Source organism: Larimichthys crocea, chromosome X (assembly GCF_000972845.2).
Source record: "Larimichthys crocea isolate SSNF chromosome X, L_crocea_2.0, whole genome shotgun sequence".
Classification (NCBI taxonomy): Eukaryota; Metazoa; Chordata; class Actinopteri; family Sciaenidae; genus Larimichthys; species Larimichthys crocea.
This window is the reverse complement of record NC_040020.1, coordinates 36,838,995-36,858,139: the sequence shown is the minus strand read 5'-3', so window position 1 is coordinate 36,858,139 and position 19,145 is coordinate 36,838,995. Positions and strand designations below refer to the sequence as shown.

At 43.0% G+C, this 19,145-nt stretch overlaps 1 protein-coding gene across 2 annotated transcripts; it reads right to left on the bottom strand.

Annotated features, from left to right (window-relative positions):
• Positions 1 to 2,496: 2,496 nt before the first annotated feature.
• On the bottom strand, positions 2,497 to 16,897 carry vps37c (VPS37C subunit of ESCRT-I). Of its 2 annotated transcripts, XM_027283260.1 has the most exons (6): positions 16,069 to 16,897; positions 15,824 to 15,909; positions 15,559 to 15,667; positions 11,248 to 11,419; positions 8,784 to 8,866; positions 2,497 to 6,881 (listed from the first exon to the last, which is right to left on the bottom strand). In XM_027283260.1, exons 3-6 carry the CDS (start codon positions 15,649 to 15,651, stop codon positions 6,153 to 6,155), a joined length of 1,077 nt encoding a protein of 358 aa, XP_027139061.1. In that variant the 5' UTR covers positions 15,652 to 15,667; positions 15,824 to 15,909; positions 16,069 to 16,897; the 3' UTR covers positions 2,497 to 6,152. The 2 variants fall into 2 exon arrangements, with proteins under 2 accessions (XP_027139061.1, XP_010745142.1); XM_010746840.3 differs by lacking the exon at positions 15,824 to 15,909 and having other exon boundaries at positions 16,069 to 16,894.
• Positions 16,898 to 19,145: the final 2,248 nt, after the last annotated feature.

Genomic DNA, 19,145 nt, shown 5'->3' with positions numbered 1-19,145 from the left:
GTGTGAACGGAGAGGAGGCTGACTGACGGCAGTGGGTAACACATCAGTGTGTGTGTCACTGTTAGTCCTCATGCTGTGTGTGTTCACAGCAGCAGCTGAGCTGCTCAGGATCATGTTGTTAAATAGTTATGGCAGTTTAAGGCAGGCAGTTTTTTGTCTCCACAGACCTCACAGTCAACATTTTAACACTGTCAGCCCTCGTGAAGGAAAATGTAAAGAGGAGTGAGGTGACCCTTCACCACGGTACATCGCAGACAGTTGGCTTTTCAGCTTTTCACCAAAGTGAAAAAACAAACAATTAGTCAATTCAACCATGTGGATACAAAGCAACAATTTATATAATAATATAATAAATGTGATTCATGAATCTTATTTCAGGACTGAGGTCTGTAGAGTCTCTGCTTGTTCCACCATTTTGGAGCAACAAGTAGCAGAGAGATGTGGACAGGCTGTGACGGGCTGGACCATTTCCTGAATGTAGGACAGGCCTGAGCCAATCACAGCATAGCATAAAATCACCACAGAATTATTATTATTATTATTATTATTATTATTATTATTATGATTGTCTTTTAGAAGAGGAAATCTAAACTTTGCTGTGACCAAATCAGAATGTTTTTCACACAAGGTCATCACCGTGAGACAAATGTGATTTTCTCTGTGAAGTTTCACATTTATTTGATGATCCGAAGTTATCAGATTTACACTGGACCAGAGTTTATTAACACAAAATGTTTTCAGTGCAGCCCCTAATATCTCATACTACATTTATTTAGTTATTTATTTAGTTAGTTAGTTAGTTAGTCAGTATTGAATACCGGCTGATAATATAAGTATCACACAAAAAGATGATGACACAACAGTGTAAACTCACAAAAAGACAACAGAAAAACAGGAATAAATAAATAAATATTTACTAGGATCCCATCAGTAATTCAGACAATAACATTATACACTAACAGTTATAAATATGACAGGCAGACCATATTTGGAGCTTCACATAGTCCCATTCTTCAATTTTTCCTCATTCATTCCATTATTGCATTTGCAATGTATTTTTTCATCTAGCTAACAAAATAATAATATTCATCATCTGAGGACATCTTCCACAAGCCCCAAACAATATATATTTTTGGACTTTTCAAGTTTTTTGTATATATAGAGAGAGACAGCTGAAGAGTGACAGGAATGTGGGGAGAGAGATGGGGAATGACATGCAGCAAAGAGCCGCAGGTCGGATCTGAACCCTGGGCAGGTTGTGCTTGGGGCAGATGCTCTACCAACTGAGCTGATCGACACCACAAGCCCAAATAATATTTAAGGGTGTAAATTTGAAATAGATGCTGAGTGGCCACATGGGGTCACTCAATTCAACTTTTAATGCAACATACATGTGGTGCAAACATGGTAAATGGGCTGTACTTATATATCTCCTTTCTAGTCTTCAAACCACTCAAAGCTCTTTTACATTACATATCTTATTCACACACACATTCATACACTGATGGCATTGGCTGCCATACAAGGTGCCAACTGCTCATCAGTTTGAGGAGCTAACCATTCATACACATTCACACACTGATGGTTCAGCCTTCAGGAGCAATTTGGGTTCAGTATCTTGCCCAAGGACACTTCAACATGATTGATTGATTGATTGAAGTCTTTATTTCGAATATGCGAACCAAAATAAAAACAAAAGCAAGGCAAAAAATGTAAACATAGAAATACATATTCGAAAAGGAGTGAGAAGAATAACTTATAAACTCCCACCCCTTGCAGACTGGAGGAGCCAGGGATCAAACCACTGATCATCTGATTAATGGACGACCCGCTCTACTGCCAATCCACAGCCACCCCACCCCAGTGTGTGTGTGTGTGTGTGAGTGAGTGACTGAAATCACCTCTAAAAACTCACATAGACTAGATATTCTATATATAGTTTTTACATGATGTCATCTTTTTATCTAAACAGTACTTTTATCTTTGTTTTCTTCATTCATTTATCATTTATTAATTGTTTTATTTTCTCACATTTTTTATGTTGTCATCTTTATTCATGTCTTGCTTCTGCCATCGTCTTAAATCTTCATTTTGTGTGGCTTTGTTCGACCTCGGTGTCTGACTTCTCCTGATCGTGCTTGTCTGTCAAAGCATGTTGTAAACATGATCAAAGCTGCTATAAATACATTATTGCTTATTATTATCATCATTAGTATTGATATCATTGTTGCTATTCTGATCTGCTGGGTAACATGTCAGGATCTCTCTGCTGCAGTGAGGGTACCTCCTTCTCAACCTACCAATCAAACATATGTGTGTAAAAGTATGTGTACATACAGTCAGTTAAAGGATTAACATGAGATTTGATGAATATTAAACAAACAAACAGACTTTGCATCTTTAATGTTCAGACGTGTATTATGTTGCGTTATGTGTTTATTAGAAGTGTGCATATTTCAACGAGCAGCACTGTAATAAATGAAGACTCAGAGTTTGATTTAGATCAACTTCTGTTTAATTATTCACAACCCCAAAAAAGAGACAGAAACAAAACAAAAAAAGGCTCTTTAACGATCCACAGTCATCATTATCATCGTTAGAATTCATCAGCATCAGAAGAACAGATAAATCCATCTGACTCTTATTTCCCTCTGTAATATTAATGCTAGACTATATTAGAACATTTCCCTTGTGCTTCATCTAAAACACTGTAATACTATTATTACTGTCCTTTGTCTGCTCATACAAACCCACCCACCACCATTCATGTCCTAACGTCAATACTTAAAGCTCGTCATGCTGTTTCACTATCTTCATCTGAAGTGGATCTGACACACACATACACACACACACACGCTGCTCTGTGATCTGTGTGTGTGTGTGAACACCATCTAGCAGGGCGGCCGTTCATATCAGCTGGAACTAAAGGCTTATGAATGGTTCATTAACATTATCCACTAATGTTCAAACATTATTTAGAACAGATAAACACACTGTGGCTGGTTCCATATTTAATTCACGTCCAGGGCTTTGTCACTTTGTGAGAGCCTTCAGCTCTGCAGCTAAACACGTTAATGAGTGGCTCGTTAATGATATTTGGTCCACAAGGTGAGACATTAAAAGAGGGTCGGTGCTGGATGAGAGCAGGCGGGCTCGGTCAGATTGTGGTTTAGCTCACATGAGCCGTTTGATGAGCTGACAGGATGTGGATGTCTCGCCATCGAGGATCAAATGATTTAATCGTGGCTCATCCCAACTTTGAAAATGTAATCAGAGTTGACGGATCATGAGTCAGTTTGTGGATCAGACTTGTTTAGATTCCAATCTAAACATCTTCCAAACTCCGCTAATAAAGAGATTAGTATATCATTTATCACCCATTGTAATCCTTTAGTTACTGCTGATAATTCTTTATGAAGGCGCCTCAGTAGAGAGCACTACATGTGACTTGCTACAGCAGAGGGCATGTGAACACAAGCAGTGCAGGCCTGTGATGGAGAGCACCTTCAGGTAACACAGGGTGGAGATTGTAGATGCCCACTGCCATCTACAAATCCAGCTGCAGCTGCCACGAGTATGTTTAAACACACTTGCATGTTGTTGAAGCATGGCGGAGCTGGAGCTGTTCAAATCTAAAAAGACCTTTTTTATTGTTAGAGATTTTACAGTGAGGAACAGACTGACAGGTCGTCGACCAATCAGAGGAAGAAGGTGAGAACCGACAGCTGAAACCAGGAAACTCAAATCCAGGTTAGAAAGAACAATTCAAGAATAGACCACGGTGAGGAAGTCGCCAATCACCGATCAAAGATTCCGTGCCGTGTGGACTGATAGAAGGTGTCAGTCACACCGTCACTGTTCAGCATCAAACCTTCGGACTGTCTTCTTTTCAAACTACGATCTAACCAATCAGGTACGCGCTCGTGCTCTCTTCAGTGCTGAGCATAATGTATAATAGCAGTACAGTATTTTAGAGGCTGGGATCAGTCTGGATTCAATTCAATCACTTCAAGATGCAGCTCAGGAGTTTACACTGAAGACTAATAAAGTGCTCTGTGAGGAGGTCACACGATCAGTTTGATGAAACGTTACATAACTTCAGTTTGATGGTTAAACTTTAGAGATGACGATCCTTCATCAGCGACCTCTGCTGCACTCGGTGATATTTGAAATGATTCAACTGATCAAAGCTGACGGCCAACCTGAATATTTTCACTCCGTTAGACTGTACAGACCATATGTACTCTCACTGATAGTGTGAACTTATAGAAATAAAACTATTTTCTTCTTGGTAATCATTGTCAAGCATCAGTTCATGTTCAACGAGCAGATGTGGAGAAGAGGAGGAGGAAGAGGAGGAGAGTGATGGAGAGGAGGTGAGGACAGAGGAGTGAGGAGGATACAGACAAAGTGGGAACAAACAAGTGGAACCTGACAGGTTCTGTCTTGATACTTTGAACGACGGCGCCTCCAACAAAGTGACAGTCACCTCTGGCCCACAGAACACGGCTTCATGTGACTTGATCTAAACTTGATTTTTTTTAATTAAAGAGACAAACCTGCCTGGCGTCCCCCCAGAGCCACCTAAAAAAATTTGGCAACCCAAATTCAGACTTTGAAAAAGTGATATGGAGTTGGTGTGGTGGTGTCCATATTTGTCGGACAGGTGGACGATCTGCATTAGCTGTATGTGTTGTAGCAAACATCTGCCGTCCACAGCGGCACGTCCTCTTCAGTCTTTACAAACCTTGTCACGTAACCCCCCCCCCCGCTTCCTCTCGCCCTGTCTCACTAAATATTTGGAATTTTTTGTGTTGTGGGATAAGATACATCATTAAACTACAGATGTAAGATATGCTAACAGAGACTGCCAACAAGTGAAAACAACTGTGTGCTAACGCGATCGCCACATGGGCTTCATGGGTCACAGTATTTCAGTGTAATTTAAAGGGGAACAAGCTTTACACTGCCCCCAAGTGGCCAAAGAACAAACTGAGTTTTGGATGGATGGATGAGTAGATGAACAGTGCAGCAGCTTTAAACTATTTTGGAGAAATTGTGTGTCTTATTTCTGACTCTGATGTGGAAAACTGCACTGTGCAGACTAAAATAGCCTTCATGTCATTTCCAAAGCGTGGCACTCTCTAATCATTTGCTCGCTCAGAGCCTGTGTAGTCCTGGCCCTGGGCTGATATGTGGCTTATTGAGAGACTTTTACAGTAGCTGTTAACGTCTCTCCTGCAAATGATTAACAATCCTGAGAGCGAGACACCAGCAGGAGCAAACCAGCACTGAGAGAATAGAAAAGAAGCTCCCAGCTGTTCCTCAGCTACGGCACCTCACCAAGCAGCCCTGTGAGCGTGAACGTTAACATGTTCTTTGGTTAAAGAAACTCAGCGGTGGACTGCTTTCTGGAGTTACTGGTGAAGTTTCTGCCCACTGTCTACAGCTACTGGCCATAATAAGACGCACGAGCCACATTTATTTATTTATTGGAGTAGATCTGGAAGAGCTAAGGGAGCAGGCAGCTACAGCCAAGAACACACTTCCTTCAAAACGCTGCATCTGAACGCGAGAGCCAGATTCTGTGACAGCCGTCCGCCTCTCACTTGAATTATTAGTTTGTCAGTGAAAGTTTGCACAATGTGCTCAGGGATAATCACGTGGATCAGACAGCTACTGGACAGCGGCGTAGTGTTACAAACACAGATTTCTTTCACGTCATAAGGGGGAGTGCACTTGTGTGTTTGTAAGGACTTTCTGATTGCCAAATAGCAACACACACACTTAAAATGGAAGAGGAGGAGGGAGGACAGCGAGCGTATGAAGGTACAAGTGTTTTAACACTTAAACACAACGCAACAACCTGAGACTAGTGGGCTGTAGGGTGACAGAGAAAGGGGAAAGGGAGAGTATAATTACAGAAAGAGAGAAATAGTGCAACGAAGAGAAGTAAAGCAAGAGACCTCTTGAATCTGGGAGCATGGGAGAGAGGAGGAGGAGTGTAGAAAAGGTAAAAAGACGAGGGGAGGGGAGGAGAGGGGATCAGGGGAGAGAGACTGGAGTTCAGGGAAGGAGGGGGAGGAAAGGGTGAGACAGCAAAGAGGGGAAGAATTGAGAAGAAGAATTCAGACAGAGGAGCAGTAGTGCTTTCAGGAGTAGGGCTGTGGAACTCCATATCCTGGTCTGTAGATCGGTCTCCCAGTTGGCGACTGAGAATTGGAATAGGCAGGCCCGGCCGGGTAGCTGTATCCACCGTAGCTGTAGGAGGCCGGGTAGGGCGCGGGGCCGCTCTGGGGGTGGCTGGGGGTGTACTGACCGAACGCTGAGCCTGGGTGAGGGGCAGGGAACGAGGACTGGGTCGGGTAAGGGCAGGCAGCTGAAGCTGGAGGCCCGAAAGCCGGCCTGGGCCCAGAGTAGCTCCCTCCCGGGCTGAAAGGTGCACCGGATCCTGGGTAGGGAGGGAACTGCGAGGAGGGGTTGATCGGGCCGGAGCCTGCTGCTGCAGCAGAGGGAGGGTTTGGGGGGGTGACAGGGTACGGGCTGTAGGGGAGGCCGGAGGAGCCCCCTACAGACGAGGAGGCCGGCTGCGAGGCATTCTGGTAGCTGGAGGAATGAGGTTTGGAGTTCGGCTGCTGCTGATTTGTCGTCGTTGCTGTCGTTGTCTGTGGATTCCACGGTGAGGCTGTGGCAGCGGGGTCCTGGCTGATGCCTGCTGATGATGTCATGGCAGTGGGATTGCCCTCACTCCTCTGTCTCAGAATCTCCTGGAGTTTCTCTATCCGCACTCGTCTTTTGTGAGCGAGGGAGCGCAGGGAGAGGAAGCGGTCGAGGAAGGAGTCCAGTGGCAGTGAACCCTCCAGAAAGTCATCAGCTATAGCCTGCAGACAAGGACACAGGCAGTGACGCTGACTGCTCAGATCATACTCAAGTCTCTTTAGACAGCTTCTCCAAACACAAACTTCTCAGACTGGCTGCCGACTGTCTCACACACACGGCTCGTGATGAAGAAGACCTGACAGAAATCCTACTGGACACTTTTAAGTGGGCTAAATATGCACGGTTAGTCCAACATGTCACTGTAGGCCACACAGAGTGCTCTCTGCTGGACAGACCACTTAAAAAACACTGGGGCAATAAAAATAAGAGCATACTGACTTCTCCAGGCGACACCACACTGCTGCTGTAAATCACAGGTTTACAGCTTCATCGGAGACCCTGCAGGAACCTGACAGTGACTACACACATTTCTGTTGACTATAATAAGATGAAACCAAGCAGCAACCTCTGTGTCTAGGAAATTAAGCCACTGCGGAGGTGCTAAAAAACTGTAATTCCTCAAACCACCACTTGAGGCTGGCTACAGAACATTTCAATCATAGATCAGAAATAAACATGTTTACAGCCTGGTACAAAAAACAGTTTTGGTCTCTCTAGCTAATTTCCCCGTTCATGACAACTGTACTGAGGGTGAATTTATATACAACTCACCTGTTCAGGTTATATTAAGGCTTAAAGCCCACTTTGATTGATTGCAGGTGCTGTTACAGATGCCTCATTAAAGCACCCAGGCATCATTTGGCTGTCTTTGCTGATACTTACATTAGCCAAGAGGCAGAAGAAGCAGTACATCCAACATGGCGGCAGTCAGCGGCACATATTTTCAGCTTCACTGTAGCGGCAACTTTCCATTAAAACTGCCACTGAGTAGGCTCCTACTATGAGGCGTTGGTCCACATTATAAGTTTTATGATGATTATTAACCAAAATAGTAACAAACTTAAATTGGCATATTGACAAACTGAACTATACGATATGAAATGAGGTAAGTGTTATGGAATTTTCTCTCCTTAGGTTACAGGAGGTCACATGTGGGCCTTGAGGTCCTCAGCAGTATTAGTTGTTTGGCTTTGGTTGAGAACAGTAGGTTCCAGTCTATCTCAACACTGTGGTGGCCAGGGTCACAGAGGCCTGTTGCTGCCTTCATAGACATAATAGATAGCTGGCTGTTGACGTTCCAATCTGCGTAAACAGACATCTGTCTCCAGACTAGAATATGCTGACAATAACACCTCCATGGCACTTCTGATGAACTTTGACTGTCTCTAATTCTCCTTGATCAAGCGTCAATAAATAATACAGCATAAGACATCAGAGGCTCCTGAACACTTTCTTCCTTCCTGACCTCACCATTGACCTTTGACTTCAGCAATTTCTCCACAACAGTAAGTGCCAAGACGATAATAAGACGTGAAACGTTATAATATAAATACCGGAGCTTGTCACCCTCTTTGTTCAAAACTCCTGCCACCAAGTGCACAGCTAAAAATAAGGTGAGACGACAACCACACCTCCTGTGGAAATGAGCAGAAGTAAAGGTGACGTACAAACGTGGGATTCAAACAAAGAAACAATAGTTTGGCTCCTACACTCACACTGACGCTTCAGAAACCTGTGGGGGACGTCACTCATACTCTGTCCATTCTTTATACTGTCATCGGATGCTTCTTCATGAGTGTGTGCATGACTTATTTACATGGCACCAATAGCTCCACATTGTGGTCATTAAGAAAACACAGGTGGTCTCTTCAGAGGTAAATTACCAACACTTCCTACTGAGACTCTTTCAGAAGGCCAGTGAGAAGAACAATGACATGTGTTTTCTTATAAATAAAAATATGTACATATTCTCTTAGAGTACAAACACAGTGTGTGTGTGTGTGTGTGTGTGTGTGTGTGTGTGTGTGTTTGCGTGTGTGTTTGCGTGTGTTAACAGTTCTGACCTCTGACTCTGACTCTGTTTTGCTGCCTTCTGTCTGTAGTCTGGAGAACAAGGCTTCTGGAGACACCTGACCCACCATGCCATCTGAGGAGAGCAACAGTGAGGAAGAGACAATGAGAAACACATAAAAGACACACAGATACATACCAAAATAAAGTACATCATATCCTGTCTAGCCATAGTTAGAGAGAGAGACTTCGTGAGAAACGTTCCAGGTTTATTCTCATCAGCAGGACAAATACAGACGAGGCTTAAGATATTCATAGACTGACACTCACTGACTCAGGAGGCCTGAACTAATCTGAGAACTAACGGAAAGTTGTGTCACATTATGGAACTATTTATAGAACACACTTGCACTTTTATGATTGTGCTTATGTTGTGGTGACTCGTGAATGTAATAATAAATAAAGTTTGCTTTGCCTTTTTAACTCAGACAGGACAGAGATCCTGTAGTCTGCGAGCACAGAGTGTGTGTGTGTAAAGATATCAGACAGAGGGGTCAGTCCATGTACAGCTGGGACTCCTCAAACACTGAAGTCTGGAATAACTAGTTTTAGTTAGGTTAGGCGGCTGTGGCTCGGAGGCAGAGCGGGTCGTCCACTAATCAGAAGATCAGAGGTGCTGTGCCATCTGTGTGTAAATGTGTATGAATGCTTAGCTTCTAAAACTGATGAGCAGTTGGTACTTTGTAGGGATGCACTGAATATTCAGCAACCGAGAGTATTTGGCCGAATATTGCAAAAAATGCCACATTCAGCTTTCGGTGAAGTGGCCGAATAGTGGCATGACGCAATTGATGCAATGAAACAACGTGTGCGGTGATCTGGCCACGGTTGCTGATTCCGATGTTTGATACAATGTTTCTGAATGGTAACTCTGTTTCTCTCTCTCTCTCACTCTTAGAACAAAATGATACATACCGTCTCTCTCTATCTCGCTCTCTCTCACTCTCACACACACACACGCACGCACGCACGCACGCACGCACGCACGCACGCACGCACGCACGCACGCACGCACGCACGCACGCAAAGAGCGAAATAATCAACACCCTCTTTGTCTTTCTATCTGTACGATCCCCCAAAAAAATTAAAACACAAACGTCCTCTCCCACTGGCAGACGACCCACTTCCCATTAACCTTATTTAGATTTGTTTTTATTATGTCAGTTGTTGTGTCTATCGCAAGACCTGACAATACTGGACCTGGCGGATTCTGTCTAAAATGTCGGCAGTTTGGAAGTACTTTAAAATCTCTGAGAGCGAGAAAAGGATTGTGGTTTGCAATGAATGCAACACCAACATTTCTAGAGGGGGTTCCTCAGCTAAAACATTTAGCACTTCTAGATTAATAAGCCATTTGAAAGCCAAGCATCCTTCTATATATGAGGAATACGAGAAAGAGACGGCTGCGGCTAAGAGGAAAGCTACGCACGGCACCGCAACTCCATCCGTGGCCGACCTGTTTGAAAAAAACAAAAAGTTCACAAAGGAAAGCCTAGCCTAATGAAAAAAAAAAGAAGAAAAATGAATGAAATAATAATTATATTAACTGGAAATTCTACTGGAATATTTGAAGGATATTAAATAAACATTTACTTTCTATGAAAAAACATGTCTACAAATTTATTCTAGGCTATTTATGCAATAGTAAAAAAATAGTGAAAAATTTAACAACCCATTTCATATTTGGACTGCAGCAGCAGCTGAACATCTGGTCGTGCTGTCCTGCTGTGCCTGAAGTTCTCACCTCGTTGCAGTGACGCAGTACAATGTGATCCTGTGACATCACTGTTGGATGTGCTTACAGCTACAACTGACCACACCCATCGCTAATTTACATTTTCAAAGTCCTTCAACAGAGGATGATCCGTTCTAAGACACTAACCCTTCGCCTTCTCCTGCAGACATCTAGCTCTCATTTTGCCTGTCTGCTTTTCTGTTACGGAACGCAACATCCAGGAATCATTTTGCAGGCTGCACGCGCAGAAGTGAAGCCAAATCAATCACAACCGAATGAACAGAATGTAGTGTAAACCTAACTAGGAGTTGTATGAATTCCAGCAGTCGACTCCAGTTCACCCACAGCTGATAAACTTTACACGTGCGGCCGGTGCTGGATCAGCCGGCTTGGTTGCATTGTTATGCCCGGGCCTGAATGCTAAAGGGTGCTTGGGTGTGTGGGCGTGGGCTTCCAGTGATTTCTCGTAAAATTAAAGCCACTTCACTTCCAGTAAAAATGTTAAAAACGCACAATTACAACTGCAGCGTCGTGTAAATCCATTCCGACACAACACACGGTAACACTATCAATGATCATCACTGACAGACAGCAGGAAAAAAAACAAACACTGTATTTGTTGTGACATTTCCAGGCTCTGCTCCAACAGTCTGACACAACCATGAGTCACTGTTTGGAAGCCTCCATCCATTCATTCACCTTTTGCTCCTCTCGCTCCTTACCTCTCAGGGAGCAGTGTTGTCTGTAGGTTTCTCTGACAGCCTCCAGCTGAGAGTATCTCTCCACCAGCACCTCCTTCTGTGACTCCAGACGAGGCTTCATGTCCAGGTTCTGCTCAGCCAGGCTGCGGTTTGATGCCAGCGCCATCTCCCTCTCCAGCTGAATGTTCTGGATCTGATGGGGCGATAATAATGACAAATATCAGACTACGTCTTTAAGTTTCAGGGAGTTTGTGGATGACACTAAAATAGTGAGGGAATATTAGTGATGGGGGCTTGTGGGGCAAAGTGTAAAGTGTGAAAAGCTGCTATCTGGTCACCTTCAGAACCTTCTTTACTTATTCTCTCTTCAGAGAGCTCCTCATTTAGTTTGAGATGATTTTATTGAAACAAAACAAAAGTTCTTGTAAACTTGCTTGTGTTTAGATATTACAACTTTGGCTTCCTTCATTCAATTAAATAAATATATCTTAAAGCAAGGGATTAAAAACAGGCTACACAATGATGGCATTTTTAGAGCTCCTGATACACAGACATGGTGATGCAGCTGCACAGGGTCGATGTTATGGATGTCTGAGAGACAATGTTAGAAGGAAGCGGCTCCAGTGAGGTAACATTAGTGACGTTATTCTTCCCGTGTTCATCGTGCTGCAGTTTGTGGTTTTCTTCAGGTGGTTTAACAACTCAGTTTGTACTTGGCATGAATCCCAAACATTCTATCTGACATTAGAATTTGTGTGAACTCTGCCCTTCCCACCTCATTTCCGTGTGTACTATTCTACCAATCGTAGGGGTACGCATCTCTGCAGCCCTTTTCAGACATGGATTACATAAGAGTGCTGAGACACACAGCAGGTGTCTGCACTCAGTCATGACAGGATGTTCCAGAAAGAGTGACGTTGCTCCCAGTGCACAGATGGAGGGACTTTAAACCTTGTTGTGCTGTTGAGGCCTCAAAGTCCAAGTGACATAAATGTTTTGTCTGCTCTGTGAATCTCTTCCTTTGAGTTCAGATTAGATCATATTACCCTTTACGACTTTGATTTGATTTGACATTTATGTATTGAGGTGCATGTCATGCTCCATCAGAACTGGTCTGATCGTCGTGTTCTTAGAGCATCACACTGATCTGACATAGGAACGGTGTGAGGGCGATTCTAAAGCTATTCACCGGCCAACAAGCTGTCCTGACAGAGAACACTGTGCACGCTGTAACGCTGGCTCAGTCTGAAGCCTAACTGCTGCACACTGACGTATTCGAATGCCCACTAACTATATTAGCCTGCTGTTAATGAGTGACTCTGCATCCTGTTCTGGCTCGGTTTCCACAGCTGTGGTCTGTCACTCACCTCTCTTATTGTGGTAAGCATGCTGCTGGCTGATCAGATGGAAATAAAACAACTTGTATAATCTATTTATTATAGTTAATATTATTTTAGAATAAAAAATTAATGTCAGGTTGTGCTGCCTCTCTCTCACACGTTCAGGTTCTTGGACTCAGATGTTTAACTCATTTTGCGCTCTGGTAACTGCTGATCATCAGTGTAACAAGGGAGGAAGTGGAAGTGTACAGATCTATATTTACCATAGTATTTGCATTGACCACAAACTGAGAGGGGGCGGTTTGCAAGAAAAGGGAAATGGAAGCTGGATTATCTGTGGAATTTTTAATGCTGTCAGAAGCACTGCTGTCCTCCTCCCATCGGCTGGTGTGAGAATTTAATTGTACTAAACAGGAATAAACAGGGTAAAGTAGCAAGTAAAATCAAAGTGTGTAAACTACACGGAACCCACAAACTACTGGATGCAACTCTTTCAATATTTTATATATTTGTTTTTATCTTATTCTGTGTAGTGTGTATATAGTTATGTGACTTATTGTCTCTGCTATTAGTTTAACTTTTCAAAAGATGATTTATACTCGATTCATCTCAAGAATGCATATATCTTTATTTGTGTGGTCATGTCCAATAAATGTATAAAGGATGGACAGAGCATGAGTGACGTCACCCACAGGGTTGTGGAGTGTTGTTTTGAAGCTGAAAATATTTTGAGCTGGCTGCTGCCATGTTGGATGTACTTCTTCTTCTTCTTCTTCTATCTAAATATCAGCAAAGACGCGGTTCATCAACGGACCTGAGGTGGGCTGAATGACGCCCAGGTGCTATAATAAGCTGTCAATCCTGCATAACTTTATATATAATGTGAACAGGTGAGTTGTATATAAATTCACCCTCAGTACAGTTGTCATGAACGGGGAAATTAGCTACAGAGACCAAAACTGTTTTTTGTACCAGGCTGTAAACATGTTTATTTCTGCTGTGAAGTTGGACATTTGGACATGGGGACTTATGGAGACTGACTCAAGTGGATGCTTGAGAAGTTACAGTTTTAAGCACTTGCGCATTGGCTTCACTTCACAGACACGGGGGTTGCTGCTTGGTCACGTCATGATGATTTTAGAGAAATGCACTCTGATGTTGGTGACCTTTTTTCCATTTCATTAACACTGAGTTGGAAAAGGAAACTATTAATATGAAAAAAATAAATAATATCATGCTGACCCTACATTACAGGGGAAAAAATAAACAAGAAAATATATCAGTTCTATAACCATCTCAATGAACATCTGCAGCAGTAGCTACAGGATCAAAATGACAGGATGTGTTAGACAACGTGTGGAAGTGTTTACACGTTCTTACAGTGATGTAAACAATAGAAGTTTATAAGTCAACCTAATACACAGATATTTGTCTACATGCTTAAAAATAAGGGTTCAGGTTTTCGTGAGGAGGAAGTTCAGACATTTGTCTTTGTTAGTATTGTTGAAACACGGATCTCTGCTTACAACTCTGTGCTTTAACCCTAATGCTCAGTGATATATTTATGTATACTTCTTTTCCTAATATTTTCCATTGTTACTGTGTTCATGTGTGTATGACCGTCTGTAAGTAAAACTAAAACATCTCTGTGTGGTCTCGTTATGGTTTTAAACATGAACTCACTCATCTAAATAAACAAACATATACAGACATATTTAGACTGTATATATATAATAATAATAATAATAATAATAATAATAATAATAATAATGGTTAGTTCAAGTTAGCACACCTCGCAGACTGACATTAGGAGGTCTGTGTGTTCGGTTTGTGTATTTATATCTTCAGATCACTGACCATGACTGCATTCAGTATTTGTAGTGCTTCACTGGACACTGATCCTGGACCAGGTTCTTAACTGTGAGAGATCACTAACTCTTCAGTTAGTGCCTGTACAAATACTCACTTGTATTCAGATTACCGCTAGTGTTTGTTTAGTCCTTGTTTGCAGGCTCATTTGTCTGTTCACAGATGGCAACATCCTTTTGCCATTTGCAAGTTTGGATGCAAATCAAATAAAAACATAAAATAAAGTTTAAAGTGCAGCTGACCTCTGGCTTTAGCATCAAAACACACAAGGACCAATATCTGAGGCTGTGACAACACATCGCCGCTACAAGCATATGACCGGACGCTGGGGGTGATTGTTTTAAAGTAACTCTGTCAATCACAAACCGACAAACCTCATCAGCCCCGAGAGACCGGAGAGCAGTGTCATTTGGAGTGTGACCTGTGGGAAGTAATACACAGAGGAAGGGCTACACGCTTATTACATTAATGTGAGCTGGCCAGAACAATTAGAGTTCATTAGAGCGTTGTGTAGTTGGCTATCAGCTGGAGAGGAAAGCAGTATTTATTCACAGCGCCATCCAAACTGCAAACTAACTATTTTTATTTATACCTCGCAGTTATTATTTATAACATGGTCACTTCCTTTTGTAATATTATTTATATGATGGTCACTGCTCTTGCAATAATATTATTATCTGTATCATGGTCACTTTCTTTCAATGTTTACTCTTTTTATATATCATGCCACTTTTATCCTCAGTGTTGTCTGTTTTGAAGGTTGACTTTTTCGAGTTCATTGTGTAAGTTATAGATGTCTGTTTAATGTGTTGTTTTTTTTCTAATTCTGTAGTGTATGCTACACTTTCCTCTGCTGCTGTAACAAGTACATTTCCCCGTGCATGGATGAATAAAGTAAATCTAATCTAACCTAACCATACATTTCACTAGCATAACAGTTTGGATGATTCGTGTCCTTGGACTGTACCTAGAGTGAGAGAGTAACTTAACAAACAAGACTTTTATATTAACTCTTACTCTCTAAATTAAAATAATGTTCTGTGAGCGCTCTGCCACCCTTCAACACACACAATGAATCATTCCAAACAGAAAAGCCAGCTGAGGAGTGAAGCGTCATTTTTACCTCGTCAGACTCCAGAGCCATAGACTCCACCCTCTCCGGGTTGTCCAGGAGCTCCTGGAGCTCTGATTGGCTCAAGTCCTGGAGCTTCTCCATTTGATTTGCCAGATGGCTGCCCGTCACAAAAAGAAGCAGGAAATAAGAGTTAAAAACAATGTTTTGGAAACAGAAAGTGGACAGTCAGAGGCCTAGTCCATCGAACTCATCTGATTTCATCTGACTGATAATTAGCAGTCACTGACGTATCGAGCTTTTGTTGACAACTTACACAACAACACACGAAGCAAACCGTGTCACCTGCTGCCACCCTCCTTATGAAATGACCGCCGTGCGCGTGAAATCTGACAGATGTGGCTGTTTTTTAAATCAACATCAGACACAGTGACACGTTAACCACGTCAGATTATTATACACAGCTGGCTAACAGCTAGCTAGCATGTTAAAGTCACAGTATCGTGGATGTAGGCCACGAACAGCGCGAGCCGTGGCGGCCGTGGGTGAACTCATACTCACATGACGCTAGCAAACCAAACTCAGCCTGACAGTGACTGGCGGTGACATCCAACACCACCTCTGGATTTCAGCTGACAGGTGACGCGACACGTCTTCGGCTGCTCCGACCTGCCCACGGTCGGTGTCCAGCTTAACGGGGGTGGGGGGGGGCGGTGGAGTCGGTTTCGACGCTCTCCGGTCGGTGAGCTAGCTAGCTTTTCGCGACCGACGTCCACACTCTCGGCTCCCGGTTCCGCGTCCGGCGGTGTGACGGTGACAGCAACGGTCGGTATGCTCGCAATGTCAGGCACTCCGCCGCCGTCAACTTCGAGGGAAGCCCCGCGATTTGGCGAGCGAAAACGGAGCCCTAAAAGAGTCCACACGGTCCTGACGAGCGGTGCCGAACGTCTCCGTGTTCCCACGACGCTTACTGTAATATTCAGACGGCTGCAGGCGATGAAATGTGTTTAAAAATTGTGTTTTTCTGGCTAAAAATAGGAAAGTTTCACTCCACTCTGACAGAAACCGCCGCCATTTTAGGAAGCATCCACGTTCCGTGGTTCGCGGGGGTGGGGTGCACGGACCAAACTAAAATATTCTAAAACAAGACCGGCGAACTGTGAAGAACTGCTGACTCATGGTTGTAAAATGTTTTAAATATTTCCTGGCTGCCGACACATTTAGGTGTCATTGTTTAAAACTAACGGGTTTCCCGCCGCTGGCCCCTGGATCTCAGGATAATGGTGGGTTCCCTCGCTCAGCTGATATAAGGGGAACCCCTACGTGACGGTAATGTTCCGTCCACTGCTGCTGCCACCGTGCTGCTCCAACACTGCTGATGGCAAACTGTCAGGAGGAGCTGCTTTCTTTACAGACGAGGAGAAATGAAAGGACTTTCTGTGTGGATAGAAATAGAAACACACACACACACACGCGGCTCTGAGGCAGATTTATCCATTAGCTCAGTGTGTCCACTGCACTGATTCTTATTAAACGTTTGAGCATGTTGGCGAGAATCCACCCACCATGAAAGATGATGGTTGCGGTTATTAATAATAACAGGTGTAGCTGTAGCAGCAGCAGCAGCAATATTAATGCTGCTTGTAGGGTATAAGCAGCGCCGGTCCTGGCCACATTTGCGCCCTGGGCGAACCTTCACTTTTTTTTGCTTTTTCGGGCGTTCGTGCGCCCCCCACGGAGAATGCGCCCTGGGCGGCCGCCGACATTGCCCATAGCTAGGACCGGCCCTGGGTATAACAACTTGTCATAGGCTTTACTCTGTGTGTAGTTTTAGAGGTTTTTAATGTGAAAACTTCCATATTGTTCTGGACCTTTACACAAAAATCACAACAAATGAAGAGCTACGTTGGGTATATACAAACTGAAATATACATTTAAATGGAAGTAAACATAAAAAGCGACAGCCACCATGTCAAACTAATGCCAGACTGACCAAATAAAGACACCGCTGTGTAAGTCTCTATTACATTAGGACAGGGTTCTCCACCTTTTTCATCCCAAGGACCCCTTGGACGAGAGACAGAACAGGGACCCCCATGTGTAATTAATTTATATATATTTTAAGCCTGGCCTAAAATAAGTTGTATATTTACTTTATTCACTTTTTATTTCACCTTATTAACCTATTTATATAGTGAGTTATTAGCCTATATGTGTTTTTGTCAAAAGTAGCTTATTATTGCATGTTAATGCTTGCAGTTTACTCAAAGTCATCTTTGTTATAATCTTTTAATTCTCACTGATTATTTTGGTGAAAATTGTCAATTATCCAACAGAAATTGGCAGACCCTCTATGGGTCACGGACCCCTGGTTGAATAGCCCTGCATTAGGACATTCAGCTTCTGACAGAAATAGAAGATAAGCTTGTTTTTGTCCTACTGAAAACATACAGTAACACAACTGGGACTTTTTACAGACAGCACTAACGTATCAATCTCCCCATTTATGTGACACACTGTAGGTTTCAGTTTTATAGTTCCACAATCACAGCGGTGTTTCCACTCAAAGTACACAGAACTTTTTGTCCCAGGAACTAAAAGGTTCCTTCAGCCCATTGTTGTCTGTGTTTCCACTGTGATTTACAGACCTGTGAAGATTAGTCACTTTTTGTATTATAGAACAACAAGGCCTGAACTTCGTCATCAGTCCACCAGTCCTGTGTTTTCTTCTGTAACTCCATGCTGATGTTTCGAAGCACAAGCACATGCTCAGTGCTGCAAAGTTCCTGTCCTGTGGATGTGGAAGGACTTTTCAGTGGGTAAAATAACGTCCGCGGAACTGAACTTTCCCTGCCGTGGAAACACAGTTACTGGTACCTGGAGAATGTTCCTAAAGTGGAAACATGACTCATGTAAAACAAACTGAATACATTTGGAGTCATAGAAAGGCGATGACGCATCTGAACAACTAATAAAAAGCAGGGTAGAAACTGCCCAGGCTCAGAACACTACACCAGTTCACAGTATGGAATAACACCATCAGTCTTAGGCACGGACACAATAACAGCAACACATTTACAGCGTTCTGCAGTATATGTGTGAACTTTATTTTGTAAGACTTTGTATAAGGTCTTTGCTATTTTGTACTCTTTGAATATTTACAGTGATACACTTTGTCATATTTCCTGCCAGAAAAAGTGAAGCAGTCACTTTGAGACAGATGTCCTCCACCTCACTTGGTTCTTTTTCTTTCAAGATTGTCCCAGTTGAGTCCACACCCAGACACTTATGGCTGGACACCTCTAGACATCTCCACCTGTGTCTCGGGCAGCCTCTTTTCCTTGTGGGTTCTGGGTTGTCAGGTGATGTATTGCTATTGGAATCCTGGGTAAAACCTCCATGAATCACCTTTTTGTTTTTCCAATCAAATAAAACCTACAATGTCATCCGACTGTGCAGCTCTGTGGAGTATTGTAGCCTGTTTTAGATCATGTTTCTGGTTCTCTTGTTTATGAACTGACTGTGTGACTCCTGCTCTTATCAATATTTCAAGCAGGCAGTTTATTTTAAAACGTTCTGAACCATAAAGCAACTGTGGCCGGTCCAGCATCAGATCATAAAAAGATAGTAGCTAGCTA

Excerpts from the sequence above, each read along its gene's own strand:
- vps37c (XM_027283260.1), bottom strand. The coding sequence starts at position 15,651 with ATGGAGAAGCTCCAGGACTTGAGCCAATCAGAGCTCCAGGAGCTCCTG. Across the intron at positions 11,420-15,558 it reads TGGCTCTGGAGTCTGACGAG|ATCCAGAACATTCAGCTGGA; the intron begins GTAAAAATGACG and ends TCGCCCCATCAG. Across the intron at positions 8,867-11,247 it reads ACAACACTGCTCCCTGAGAG|ATGGCATGGTGGGTCAGGTG; the intron begins GTAAGGAGCGAG and ends TGCTCTCCTCAG.